The 13,792-nt window shown below is 37.5% G+C and overlaps 1 protein-coding gene across 1 annotated transcript in view; it reads left to right on the forward strand.

Annotated features, from left to right (window-relative positions):
- TRAM1 (translocation associated membrane protein 1) overlaps positions 1–11,550 on the forward strand; it is a 31,694-nt gene extending 20,144 nt beyond the window's left edge. The window contains exons 7-11 of the mRNA XM_037148921.2: positions 2,618–2,688; positions 2,795–2,899; positions 4,130–4,273; positions 4,594–4,754; positions 9,978–11,550. Coding sequence (XP_037004816.1) covers positions 2,618–2,688; positions 2,795–2,899; positions 4,130–4,273; positions 4,594–4,754; positions 9,978–10,051 — 555 coding nt within the window. The 3' untranslated portion in view covers positions 10,052–11,550. The remainder of the gene's footprint in view (positions 1–2,617; positions 2,689–2,794; positions 2,900–4,129; positions 4,274–4,593; positions 4,755–9,977) is intronic.
- The last annotated feature ends 2,242 nt before the right edge of the window (positions 11,551–13,792 follow it).

The raw sequence follows: 13,792 nt of genomic DNA on the forward strand, positions 1-13,792 counted from the left end.
CTGGTTTGATTTAGTGTTCCATATTAGATTTTCCTTGGAAAGTGAAAATATCAGAATTTGATGTCATTTTTCCATGATTTCATTCTTCTGTGAACTACTTGAACATTAGCATTAAGAATATATCAGCGGCCCTGGCCAGTGTGGCTCAGTTGGTTGGAGCAGCGTCCTGTGGCCAAAGAGTTGCAGGTTTGCTCCCCAGTCTGAGCCCTGGTGGGAGGCAGCCAATAGTGTTTCTCTCGCACTTCAGTGTTTGTCCTGCCCCACCCCCCACTCCTCTAAAAGCAGCGAAGAAAAGTTCTTGTGTAAGGATTGAAAAAATAAAAAGAACATATAAGCAGTTGGCAAAGCTTTTCTAATGACTCATTTTCATTATATTTTTTTTTCATTTGAGTGTAAAAAAGTTCTTAATCTTTAAACAAACAAGCAAAACCTCATTTCTGGCTCCTGCTATGAAAAGTTTATTTACATAACAAAATCTTACATAGTGTATCATGCATCAAGCATGTATATACCATATTAAGTTACTTTTATTACACTACAACTAGCTGTTCTGAAATGATTATGAGAAAAGAGATGTTTCCCTTTCTTCTTTCGTAAGGAGAAGTATTTCGTCAGAAATTTGACAGTTATGTGGAGAGGATCTTAAGATAGAATGTTCAGAGAGACACTTCTCTCTCCAGTTGGAGAACCACTGTACACTTGGTGTTACGTCTCGGGAGTTTTCCCTGAGAGTCTCCAAACAGTTCCGTCTGTAGGACTATTCAACTGTCTTATGTTTTCTAACACTTGATCTTTGTACCCCTCTTACTAGAGGAGTGTTTTCCGTTTCCAGACTACACTTATAAAATACCTACTTTTTGGATTGAGCGCGGGCCTGTGAACCAGACAATCGCGGTTCGATTCCCAGTCAGGGCACATGCCGGGGTTGCAGGCAGGTTCCCTGCAGGCCATTTCCCAGCAGGGGATGCACGAAAGGCAACCATACATTGATGTTTCTCTCCCTCTCTCCTTCCCTTCCCCTCTAAAGATAAATAAATAAAATTTTTTAAAAAAATACCTACTTTTTCTCACAAGACTCAGTGAAGTAACTCTCTGCTGAAATGACAGAAAGCTACATACATACAGGTTCCCCCCACTGTACAAAAGTAGATTATTCCTATGAAACCTTTCATAAGAAGAAATGCCTTTAAAGCAAAGAAGCAGTTTGCCTTACTGATGGATGCACACCATAACTGAGATAAAGCACAGATGCTCACAGACACAGTTCAAAGCCCTGGTGGTCCAGTGCTGAGATCTGGGATGTAGTTCCTGGGGAAGGACCTGGTGGGCTCCCCGCTCTTCTCTAACGCCTCACTGCCAAACATGCCGAATGTGCTTCTCACTTGTTGCCTCTTCTTGAACCATCCTCTCTGGATTTCTTTCAGTTATAAAAACAGATACTAATGTAGTCTTGTAAAAGCAAAGTGGTACAGAATGACCTTTGGAAAAGCCAGGGGATACCTGTATGTGGAAAACTGCCAAAATTGGAGAGTGCAGACATGCGAAGTACAAGCATTTCATAAATCAACCAGTGTTTGTTGGGTTCAACACTATATTTTGCTAATATTCTTGACTGCAACCCAAGATGAAAACTAGATTTCACATCATAGTCCTATGTGTATATGAGTGTTTGTGTGTAAAATCTGGAGTAAAATTTTCCTGGAACAGTACAGTGGGCTAGCTGTACACTGTAGCATTTTCTATTCTATTTCACATTTTAAAAGAGGGTAGTGTGACCTCCTAAATTGATTTCATGATCCATTTAAAAAACACATTGCTTCTAGGATAACCAGATTACTAGGGACTATGGAAGAATAAAAGAAGCAAAACTAAAATGTGAGTACTTGACTTAAAGGGTTATTAAGAAGAGAATGAATATATAATTAGGTGGTATCCTAAATGAGAAGATAAAATTTTAACCTTTAATTTTAATAACTTTAACTGATAATGAAAGGGATTAAAGGCATGAGCTAAGTCTTAGCCAGGTAGCTCAGTTGGTTAGAGCATCATCCTGATAAGCCAGCATTGTGGGTTCGATCCCCCATTAGAGCACATACAAGAATCAACCAATGAATGCATAAGTAAGTAGAACAATAAATTGATGTCTGTATGTCTGTCTCTCCCTACGCCGCCCTCCCTTTCTCCCCCCTCTCTAAAATCAATAAATCTATAAATAAAAGCATAAGCTAAAAAATGTAAATACTGTTTTAGGTAAACAAAAGCACCTTGACTGCTAAGCAAAGCAATTTTGATGTTAGAAGGGCATTATCATAGTGTCATTTAATAAATGTTTATTATAAAAGGAACCATAGATCTTAGCACTGAAAGGGATTTTGAGTTCATCTAACTGAAGCAAACCCAAGTATTATTCCCGTGTTACAGGCAAGGTAGCTGCAGCCAAACGAGGTTAAATGACCAATTGAAGCCATACTATAGTTGGGATGAGCAGCTCGGGTAGAGTACAGCGGCAGATTAGCCTTCAGGTCTTCTATATAGTATGCTTTTCACCCTGGCACACTGTTCCTAAAGAACAAGTGTTTCAGCATGTTTCACCTGTAATGCAATTTTCTGTTTACAGGAGGATATTCCTCGGCAGCTTGTCTACATCGGTCTGTACCTCTTTCACATTGCTGGAGCTTATCTTTTGAAGTAAGTTGGGATTTTTCATGGGTGACTAGATGAACTGGGAAGATAGTATGATAAGCTGTCTTAACTAATAAGTAACTTTTACATTTTAAATTTGTTCCTTTAACAGCTTGAATCATCTAGGACTTGTTCTTTTGGTGCCGCATTATTTTGTTGAATTTCTTTTCCACATTTCTCGCCTGTTTTATTTCACCGATGAAAAGTACCAGAAAGGGTAAGTTGGTTAGCCGTCCTCTTCCTGTAATTAAAGCCAGTGCGGGTGTTGTTGAGGGGGTGCTATGGGCAATTATGTTGAACTTTGTAAGTTGTTACTAGCAACTTTAAACATGGTATTTATTTACTTTTTAGAGAGGAAGGGAGGAGAAAAAGAGGGAGAGAAACATCAGTGTGTGGGAGATACATTGATTGGTTGCCTCTTGCAAGCCCCCAACTGGGGTGTGGGGACCTGGCCCACAACCCGAGCATGTGCCCTGACTGGGAATGGAACTGGCAACCTTTTTTGCAGGCCAGTGCTCAGTCCACTGAGCCACACCAACCAGGGCATGTAGCAGCTTTAAATAATATGAAGCTAATAGCAATTCAGGTTGGTATTTTATTCCTTAAAATGGAACCTACCTTAGGCTAGAGAGAGATTACGTTGGAACTTACAATTCTGAAGGTTTTTGGGGTTTACTTTTCTAACTTTTCCTATCTTAATGCATGTTTTTCTTTTGGACAAGGAATAATAGGGAAGTGAACTTTGAGGAGAAAGTGAAACAATAGATTATATAACCTTAAAGATACTAAAATATTTTGGTGGGAAAATTGATCTGAAAACAGAATTGAAGCAGTACAACTGTAAAATCTTTAAAAGTAGAGCTAAGCCCTGGCCGGTGTATGTAGCTCAGTGGATTGAGTGCGGGCCTGCGAACCAGACAATCGCTGTTCAGTTCCCAGTCAGGGCACATACCAGGGTTGCAGGCTAGTTCCCTGCAGGGGACGCATGAAAGGCAACCATACATTGATGTTTCTCTCCCTCTCTCCTTCCCTTCCCCTCTAAAGATAAATAAATTTAAAAAAATAAAAAGTAGAACTAAGACTCTTAAATGATAATTGGCGTCCTTTTTCCAGCACAGTATTTATTGTGTTTCATCCAGCAGTTTTCAAAATTATTATATATACCAGTAATTCTGAGGATCATTAATAGTAGTTAAATTTAAAAAATGATAAGCTAAACAAAAAATTAAACATTACTGGACTTCTAGAACCTTAAATAAGCTGACGTGTTATCTGTGAGAGTGCTAAAACATAGCATCTTCCACACATTTTACTTACAGAATCCTTTTTGCAGAAGAATAAGAAATGCTGTTTTAGTATACATTTACTTAATAGAATCTGATTCCTAGTAGAATGTTTTCTTACTGTTGCAATTTTATGAATTTGACTTATGACATTTTTCTTCCAGATTTTCTCTGTGGGCAGTTCTGTTTGTTTTGGGAAGACTTCTGACTTTAATTCTCTCGGTACTCACTGTTGGCTTTGGCCTTGCAAGAGCAGAGAACCAGAAGCTGGATTTCAGTACTGGAAACTTCAATGTGTTGGCTGTAAGGTACGTCAGTTTAACGTTCTCTTGCCCTTTGTATAGCTGTATAGTGTGTAGTTTATTATATGAATTGCCTAAAAAATAGGGAGGTTGGGGAAAATGCTCATTTGACTTGATTTTATATCTGTTTTATACATCTGAATTTAAATATCTAAGCATTTATTAACTTCTGGGATTAATTATTAATGAGATAATTATTTGTTAACATAATCTTGGGAATTTAGCACTAAATACTATCAAAACAAGATAGACTATTCAATAGCACTGTTTTGATGCACCCTGATATTTCATTTGGTTTTTTTTTTTTAATATATATATATTCTCAGAATTGCTGTCCTGGCATCCATTTGCATTACCCAAGCATTCATGATGTGGAAGTTCATTAATTTTCAGCTTCGGAGGTGGAGGGAACATTCTACTGTTCAGGCACCAACTGCAAAGAAGAAACCAACAGTGACAAAAGGCAGATCTTCTAGAAAAGGAACAGGTTTGTGTTCAGTAAGCAATGAAAAATCTGGAGTAGAAAACATCTTTAAAAAATGTTTTGGGTCTTATTTATAATCTTACTAAGATTTAAAGTCCCATAAAGAAAGTTTTAGTCTAATTTTAAGCAAAAGTAGAGGCAAGGTAATCTCGTCCTCTTGTACAGTTTGGTGATTCCCTGAGTGTCAGTTATTTCTCTCACGAGCTGTCCACTCAGTGTCTCTCCTAAGCTTTCCCTGCTTGATTACTTTGAGCCACTAGAGACCAGAGTATGAAATCTGTCCAGAAGGTATCCAGCTATGTACTATGAAAAATAGAGACATTCACTGAAGAAGACACAAGAAAGATTGTACATAGGACAGTGGCGCCTCAGTCCCCTTCAAAGTAGGCACCTTGGGACCTCACACAGTTCTCCCAGTCACCATCAGCTGCTCCATCATATTTTCCTGAATCTCATCGATGGTCTGAAATCTCTTCCCTTTCAAAGGTGATTTTAGTTGTGGGGAAAACCCAGAAGTTGCAGGGCACCAAATCTGGGGTGTAGCATGGCCGAGTCACTTAGTGATTTGATGTTTCCCTAAAAACCTCTGCACTGAGACATGATACCTGAGCAGGCACATTGTCACGATGACGCTGCCAATCACCAGTTGCCCATAGCTGCGGCCTTCTGAATCATCTGAATAGTTTCCATGGAGGAATGTTCAAACATACTGCAAATTTGATGTAGATTTGTTGTTCTACTCGCTCAGTTATTTTGAATATGATGGTCACATGTACACAAGCTCACTCAGTGGCGTCTGCTCCCCCCATACAATGAAGTCATCGTTCAGGCATGCATATTCTAGTCCATTCTCATTATATTAACAACGGCTGGGTTTTTTCCAGACAGACCTTGTATATGGGGGCAGTTTTAATGAATAGCTGACCCAGAGAGTGATAGTTTGTGCTTGCAAGCATCTTACTTGTGTTTTAAAAAGAAAACTCTTTATATCTCTTGCCCATCTGCCCTTGAGTTCAAAGTGGAATCGTTTTTTTTGCTTTTGTTTTTTAAGAACACTTGATTGCTTGATTCTTTTCTAGACATTTTATATAAATGGAATCATGCAATATATGATCTTTTACAACTAACTGGTTTCTTTCAGTTAGTATGTTTTAAGGTTCATTCACATTTTAGCATGTACTGATAATTCATTCCTTATTTTGGCCAAATAATGGGTTGGCCAAAAAAGTTTGTTTAGTTGTTTCCATATGAGGCCTCTAGTACATCTTGGACTTCATTGGAAACGATTTTGTTAGATTGTATTGTGACAGCTGTCATATCAGCATGCATTTTAAAAAAACTTACCAAAATTGGTAAATTATTGTGCAGTCGTTTTAATATTAAAGATAAGAAAATGCACAACATTTTCAGCATATTGTGCTTTATTATTTCAAGAAAGGTAAAAATGCAACTAAAATGCAAAAAAAACATTTGTGCAGTATATGGAGAAGGTGCTGTGATTAATAGAACATGCAAAAGTGGTTTGCAAATTTTCTTGGTACTGTTGACATTTTGGCCAAATAATTATTTACCGTGGGACTGTCTTACACATTGGAAGATGTTTAACAGTACCCCTGACCTTTACCCACTAGAAGCCAATAGTGGGAGACAGCTGACATACTCAAAATATCCAAATCAAAAAGTTATTGGTGAAAATGAAAAAAAATGTGTCTTTTTTTTTTTTTACAGAAAAAACTAAACAGACTTTTTGGCCAACCCAGTAATATTCCATTGTATAGATATAGCATGGATATGGTATTTTGTTTATATAGTAGTTGATGAATATTTGAGTTCTCACTTTTTGGCTGTTATGTACGAATAATGCAGTAAACATTCATGCGCAGGTGTTTGTTTGATGGCCTGTTTTTCACTCTCTCGGGTACATACCTAGGAGTAGAATTGATGGGCCATATGGTAAATGTCTGTTTAACATTTGGGAGGAACTACTACGCTGTTTTCCAGACTGGCTGCACCGTTTTACAGTCATTGTTTCACATATTGATAGTATTTGTCCCTGCACCATTTGTTGAAAAGACCAATCTATTGAATCGTATGTCTGTTCCTATGCCAGTACCACACTGTCTTAATTACCATAACTTTCTAATAAGTTTTGAAATTAGGAAGTGTGAGTTATCTTTTTCATGTTATTCTGGGTTCTTAGAATTTCCATATGAATTTTAGGATCACCTTGTCACTTTCTGCAAGTCTAGGCTTTTGATGCGGATATAGGTTTCAGATGTACAATTCTATAATATATCTTCTATATATTGTATTCCGTGTTCACCGCCCCAAATCAGGTCCTCTTCCATCACCTAGAATGTTCTTTATAGGAAGGTTTCTAACAGCAGATTCACATTCTTTAATAGATAATAGGATTATTCAGATTTTCTATTACTGTCTCTCTTTTGGTAAGTTGTGTTTTTCAAGGAATTTGTTTATTTTGTCTGAATTTACAAATGTGTTGATGTAAAATTATTCATAATGTCCTCTTGTTACCTTATTACTGCCTGTAGGACAGCAGTGATTTCCATTTTCTCATGTTGTTAGTAAATTATGTCTTTTTCCATCAGACAAGAACCAACATCTGTCTTTCTTTGTGGATTTTTCTCGCTCATGTCATTTCTTTTTGTTCTTATTTTCCTTTTTTGGATTTCATTTGCTACTTTGTTATTGGGGCTTACCTTCCTGAGATGGATCTTTAGGTCTTTGATTTTCATCACTTTATGTAAATTACTTAACAGTTAAGGACAAACTTTCCCTTTCAGCACCACTTAGGTAGATTTCACAAGTTTTGATATGTCTTTTTCATTATTATTCAGTTTAAAATATTTTCTAATTCCAATTGTGATTTCTTTCTTTGACCCATCCGTGGCTTATGCATGACACAAGTGCATTGTCAAATTTACACATGTGCAAGCATTTTCTAGTTTCCTTTTCTTACTGATTTCTAGCCTAATTCTACTTAGGTTAAAAAACGTATTCAGAATGACTTTGTTGAGACTTTAGTTATGGCCCACCATGTATTTAGTTTTGTACTCAGAAGGGTGGGTAACCTGCATTCGTTGGATATTATGTTCTCTGGGTGTCGGGTCACATTTGTTCATTGTGTTGTTCAGTCTTATCTTTACCGATTTGGTGGGAGGAGCTCTGCTTGTTCAGCCAGTTACTGCAAGAGGCATTGACCATTTCTCCTTATAGCTTGTATTTTTACTTTAAATATTTTGAGGATGTGTTACAGTTTCATCAAAATTAGGGTTGTTATAAATTCCTATGGAATTTGTCCTTTTCTAGTTCGTCTGAATTTACTCGAACTACACCATCTGTCGTGTGGTAAACTATTCTCATAGTGTATCTTTTCATATATGTTTCTAGTTTAAACCTTTCTTAGCCTTTAAATATAAATTGTGTCTCTTATAAACAGTGTAGAGTTGGATTTTTTTTTTCACGCAGTCTGTTCATTACTGTCTTTGTTTTTGGCAGTTATCCTGTGGTGTACCTGGGTACGCCTTTGTTTTTATCCTGCTCTGTGTTGTGTCGGGCTTCCTGACTCTTGCCTTGGTTTCTTTTTTGATACTTGGGAAAATTCTCGACCGTTACGTCTTCAAACACTGCCTCGGCCTCGTTCTGCTTCTCCTGTCCTTCTCAGACTCCCGTGTATGCGTTAAATAACCTTCTGTGCCCTGTCTCTTGACTAATATCTTTTCATTGCTTTCTCTATTTCTCGTCCTTTTTTACCTGTTTTGATCTGAGTATTAATTAATCTAGTTCACTAATCTCTTCTCTTGTGCCTAATCTGCTATTAAACTCATTTATTAAATTTACATTCGGTTACTGTATTTCATAAGTTCTGGGATTAAAGATTGTAATTCTGTGAAATTCTCCATCCTTTTAATTTACTTTTATTAATCATTGTTCTTATTGGACAACTTCAGGCCTGAATCTCCTGAGGATCTATTTCTGATACTGTTTTTCTCATAGTTTTAGTCATTTGGTCTTGTTTTCTGGCATGCTCACTAATTTTTAATTTGTGTTAATAAGTTTTGTATAAAATATGTGGAAGCACAGGATAAATTTGGACAAGTTCTGGATTGAGCATGGCTAGATCATTCTATCTCACCAAAACTGATCTCTTTACAGTTTGTTCTCAATTCTAGGGCGTGAACTCTTTATAAGGGCTATTGTTCCTGATGGGCCCTGAATTCAGGTGTGTGTCTTCCTGTCATTGTGAGGCCCCCCCGATCTCCAGAGATTTGTATCTCTTAGGAGTTGCTTTCTGCTGATTTCTCTGAGTCTTACTCGGTGTGTGCACATGTAGTAGTTGGAAAATACCTTGAGAGAAAAATACACATAGCTGCCTTGGTTTTTTTTCAAGTACCTTTAAAGACCCTTTTTTGTATTCAACTTTAATAGGTATTTTTGGAGGGAGGGTTAGTGTGACATCAGTTATTCCATCAGAGTTTGAAAAAAGGGCCATGATACACTCTTAAGCATAAGAGTTAGCATCCTCAATGCCAAATTTTAGTTGTAATAAGGAAACATACTCCCTAGAACTTCGCTCTAATATGAAAGGTTCTTTATTTCTCCCCAAAACACTAGTCTAAAGACTGTTTTCAGATTCTTGTAATTGTTTCTGAGAGGTTTTTTTCTGATTTCCCTTTTTATTTTTTTGAGATCTAATGACATTATAGTTACTTTTCTTTTAATTTGCTGCTTGTAATTCGGTGTTTAAATCAGGTTTTTGATTGGTGAAATGCTAGTACTAGTACCCTGGCCGGTGTGGCGCAGCCGTGGTTGGAGTGTCGTTTCATAAACCGAAAGGTCACAGGGTTTGATTCCTGGTCTGAGCACCTGCCTAGGACGTGGGTTGGTCCCCAGTCAGGGATCATGCAAGAGGCAGTCGATGGATGTTTCCCTCTCACATTCACGTTTCACTCCCTCCCTCCCTCCCTCTCTCCTTCCCCTCTCTCTAACATCAATAAGCACGTCCTAGGGTGAGGATTAAAAAACAATAACTAAAAAAAGTTTTAACTATCTAAAAAAACGATTAAGCACTAGTGAATGAATTTTACCTGTAGGCTTAAAAGTAAATACTGGATTTAAAATGTTCTTTTCTGAAGGTACTTTACATATAAAGATATTTGTGTTTCTTCATGAAGGAGAGTAACACTGATTCTTTTTTCTTTTCAGAAAATGGTGTAAATGGAACATTAACTTCAAATGGAGCAGACTCTCCCCGTAATAGAAAAGAGAAATCTTCATAATGAATTACAATCTAATTGATTAATGTCCCCAAAGAAACCTGCTTTTTACTCTATCTTTCAACACTAGAGGTTTTCTTTTTCTGTTTTTAAGATGCAGTCTGTGCTCCTTGGTTCTTGCTATTGTACTGTTTCCTGCATTTTTTAAAGGGCAGTTGAGGGTGGATAATTACTATGAGTGAAAAAAATATTTGAGCTTCAACTAAGCTACTTGCCTTTAAAACAGTTTAGGGACCACCACCATATTTTACTTTGTTTCTTTTTATCTTTGAACATTTTTCTAATGATTTGGAAAGATAACTATTTACAAAAATTCTACATATCAATGATACGATTTCTTGCTCTCACTGATTTTTTTACATTACCACGATGGCCTCTTCCAGCTAGGTCATATTTTTTAAGTTATCTTTCAGGGTAAAATGGAAATAATACAAGGTTGGATGTCAAACTTTAATATGTTTTCAGTGTTCTCTAATTTTTAGGAATTTTTGTAGCCTTTGCACCAGGGAAAAAAAAGATTTGTAAATTCGCCAAAATAATAGTGTGCGTTAGTTTATAGGTAATGGTTGTTAGTGTTACATCCCATATTTTTAAGGGGGAGAAAACATACCATTGGTTACAATGTGGAGATTTATTGCCATATTTGTTGAATCAAAATGTACTTGTGAAGTAAAATCTTTCTTGTGCATTTGCAACACTTGTAAACAGGAAATCAGAAAATTAAATATTTAAAGAAAAAATCGAATGTAGCCCTTTTTGATATGTTTATTAATAATGATCCTTAATGGGGCTTATTGATAAATTCGATATGCACATCATCTTAGAAAAAACATTGTTTAACCTGCAAACCCTTTTTAAAAATAATGCCTACTTGATTTATATCTATAAAAAGAATGTCAGGTCATTATATTTGGAAACCATTTAATGCACTAACCTTAAAGAAATTGAAAATTCAGGTGGATAAATAGTCTTTAAAAAAAGACAGTGCTTTATGTTATAACTATAGCTTTGGTCCCGTCTTTAATTGAGAAACATTTATCTGTATAAAACATATTTTTGGATAAATATATATATATATTTGTATCTCTACAGAAAGGCTCTAAGAAACATTTGAGTAAAACATCTGGTTCTCTTTTCTATAATTATCCTTTAAAACCCTTATGGCTGTATTCGTTCTGTTGTTGTGGTTCTCTTTCCGGTGCACACGTTGCTCCTTTCGGTGTTCCCACCTTGTTCCTCACCTCTCACTCTGGTCACCAGCTCTTTTTGTGCTGTTCTGAGCATCAAAGGTGCAGGCCTATTGGGTTTGCAGTGTAAGAAGTCACCATGCTGCTAAAGTCGTGCTTTCTATTTCCAGCTGTGTACCTACATCCTGGAGAGAGCAGTGGCTCTCTGGAGCATCATGGAGTTCGGAACCAAATTTGTGCCATTAAAAACTGGCATTATATTGAACCATTCATTGAGAGATCAATAAAAATAAAAATTTTTACTTTTACAAGCTAGATCCTGGATATTTTCTTCATTGTTAGCAAGTTTTTGTGCTATTTGAGAATATTAACTTTTTTTAAATGTACCATGTTTACAGAATGCACTGTTGGTAAGCATTCAGACGAGCCTTTCCCAAAGAGTGTCTTCTATAAAACATTAGAAGGCCACTGTGGGGGAAATGGTTTCTAACCAAATGAATTCAGGGACTGTTTTGGGGTTAAACAAAAAGGTGTTTCTTTGCTACAGGACAGTTCGATCCTTTATATACGAATGTGTTTCCTGATGTACCAAGAATGTTGGCAATAGAGAGAGAGTACACACTTTTCCGCTTCATTTAATTGTGGAAACTTCTCTCTGCAGAATTACTCAACAGCACTTGTGCTCCATAGCATATGTTGTGGGTTTAGGGGAAGAAAAAGAAAAAGCCTTTGAATATGTACTTAAAACTTTATAAGACATTAAAACACGTAAGTGTAATTGTAAGTTGATAGGTCCTAGACTTCCTCCTCCCAAGTGCTGTGAGCAAAGTGTGTCTTTACCGGCCTCTGGAGCCCGCAGGGGCTGTCACTGGTGCCCAGCCTCAGGTCAGACATTAAAGCCTCACGGGAAGCATCAGAGTAGGACTATGATGGACAGCTGTCTTAGAGTCAGTGAGTGACCTTGAACTACTTGCTTTGCTGTTGTAGGGTTTAGTCTTCTCTCTCCAGAATGCCTTCTTGCCTGCACTTTAAAATACAGTTGTGAGTGGAACAAACAACCATGATCACTAAAATTAAGTAATCCTCCACAGTCCCTAAATTCAGAACTTATCATAGAGCAAAGCTTGTGTAGAGGAAAGGGGAGAGAAACATGTTGCACAGTTGTTAGCAATAGCCAACTACACCTGTACCTCTAAGGTGCTGCCAAATGTTTTCGCTGAAAACTAGTACTGCTGCTTGTCTACATGTGGACAATAACAGAAACTTCTTAAGAAATGACAGTGATGTTGATCACCTGTTTGTTTTTTTAAGCGTGGCTTTAAAAATAACCCTGGGGGAAATTCTAGGTAATACTTAAATTATTTTTCCCCAAAGTCCACCCTAGGTGTGATAGGTGATTACATTAAGGATCATCTATAAAACCAACACAGGACAGGTTTGTGAATTTCAATGTACATATAAGTGTTAGGAGGGAGAATTAAGACCAGTAGCTCTGGGCCTAAAGGGAGTCCTGGGGTTGGACTGAGTCTGGGTGCTTTAAAAGTCCTTGGATGTACAGTGCAGTCTGCTAGGATGAAATGATAGGCAAAGTCAGGCTCATAAAAAATGGGACTTTGTTAACCTGCTTACTGAACACTTTTTAAGAGCTATTAGTCATTTACAGAAGGTAACACATCTTCATGGCTCAGCTCTACCTAGTGAAGACAGCCGGGCCTTGGGTGAAAGGGCATACCCGTCCTGTGTTTACCTAAGCACAGTGTGCTCTACAGAAAGCTGCACTAGGTATCTGTCACACATCAACCAACTTCATCCAGTGCCATCAGGGGAAAGGCCAGCCCAGTTTGTCTGGCTAAACTGGTGTTAGTGGATAGACTGTTCATGTGTTTGCTTAAGGTTGAAATCAAACATTTGTGGTATCCTGAAAACAAAAATTCAGAGGCTTAGGTCTAGTTCACGGCTGGTATAACTTTATGTTGGCTGAAGGTGAAAAAAACTTCTATTTTGAAGACCCAGACTTCAGCCAATTCAAATAATAAGCAACTGTTGATTTCAATTAGTAAGTACATTGTAGTAACACTAGCAGACCAGTGTTCAAATCCTGACTCCTCCATTCATCAGCCCTGTGTAATCTAACGTCTGCCCTAATCCCACAAAGGAGTTCTGAGATTGGAGACAGTGCATCGAAGTTGTGCATAACTCCCTACAGTGCATAACTCACTGTCATAAGGTTGTGAAACAGCACAGGGAATAGCTATTGGTACGTATTAAGTCATTGTAGTTGCTACTTTTCTCCCTAAGACTCCATACAGAAGGTTCTCGAGCACTCAAGCTCTACCGTGCAAGCACGGTTCTGTGGTTACTACCCGGGAGCAGGTGGACCGATGAAGTGGCATGAGATGTTCAAGCCAACATTCCTGCCACTGAGTCACTGGGAGGCCGTCAGCATGCTTACCCAGCACAGAAGTTCACAAAGCAAACATCTACATCTGAACTGAATCATTTACACTCAGCAAAAGCAAATGGTATGGTTAGTTTCTAAGGAATGATAGTTTTAAAA

Source organism: Artibeus jamaicensis, unplaced genomic scaffold, assembly GCF_021234435.1.
Source record: "Artibeus jamaicensis isolate MK-2021 breed Jamaican fruit bat unplaced genomic scaffold, CSHL_Jam_final scaffold_916, whole genome shotgun sequence".
Taxonomy (NCBI): domain Eukaryota; kingdom Metazoa; phylum Chordata; class Mammalia; order Chiroptera; family Phyllostomidae; genus Artibeus; species Artibeus jamaicensis.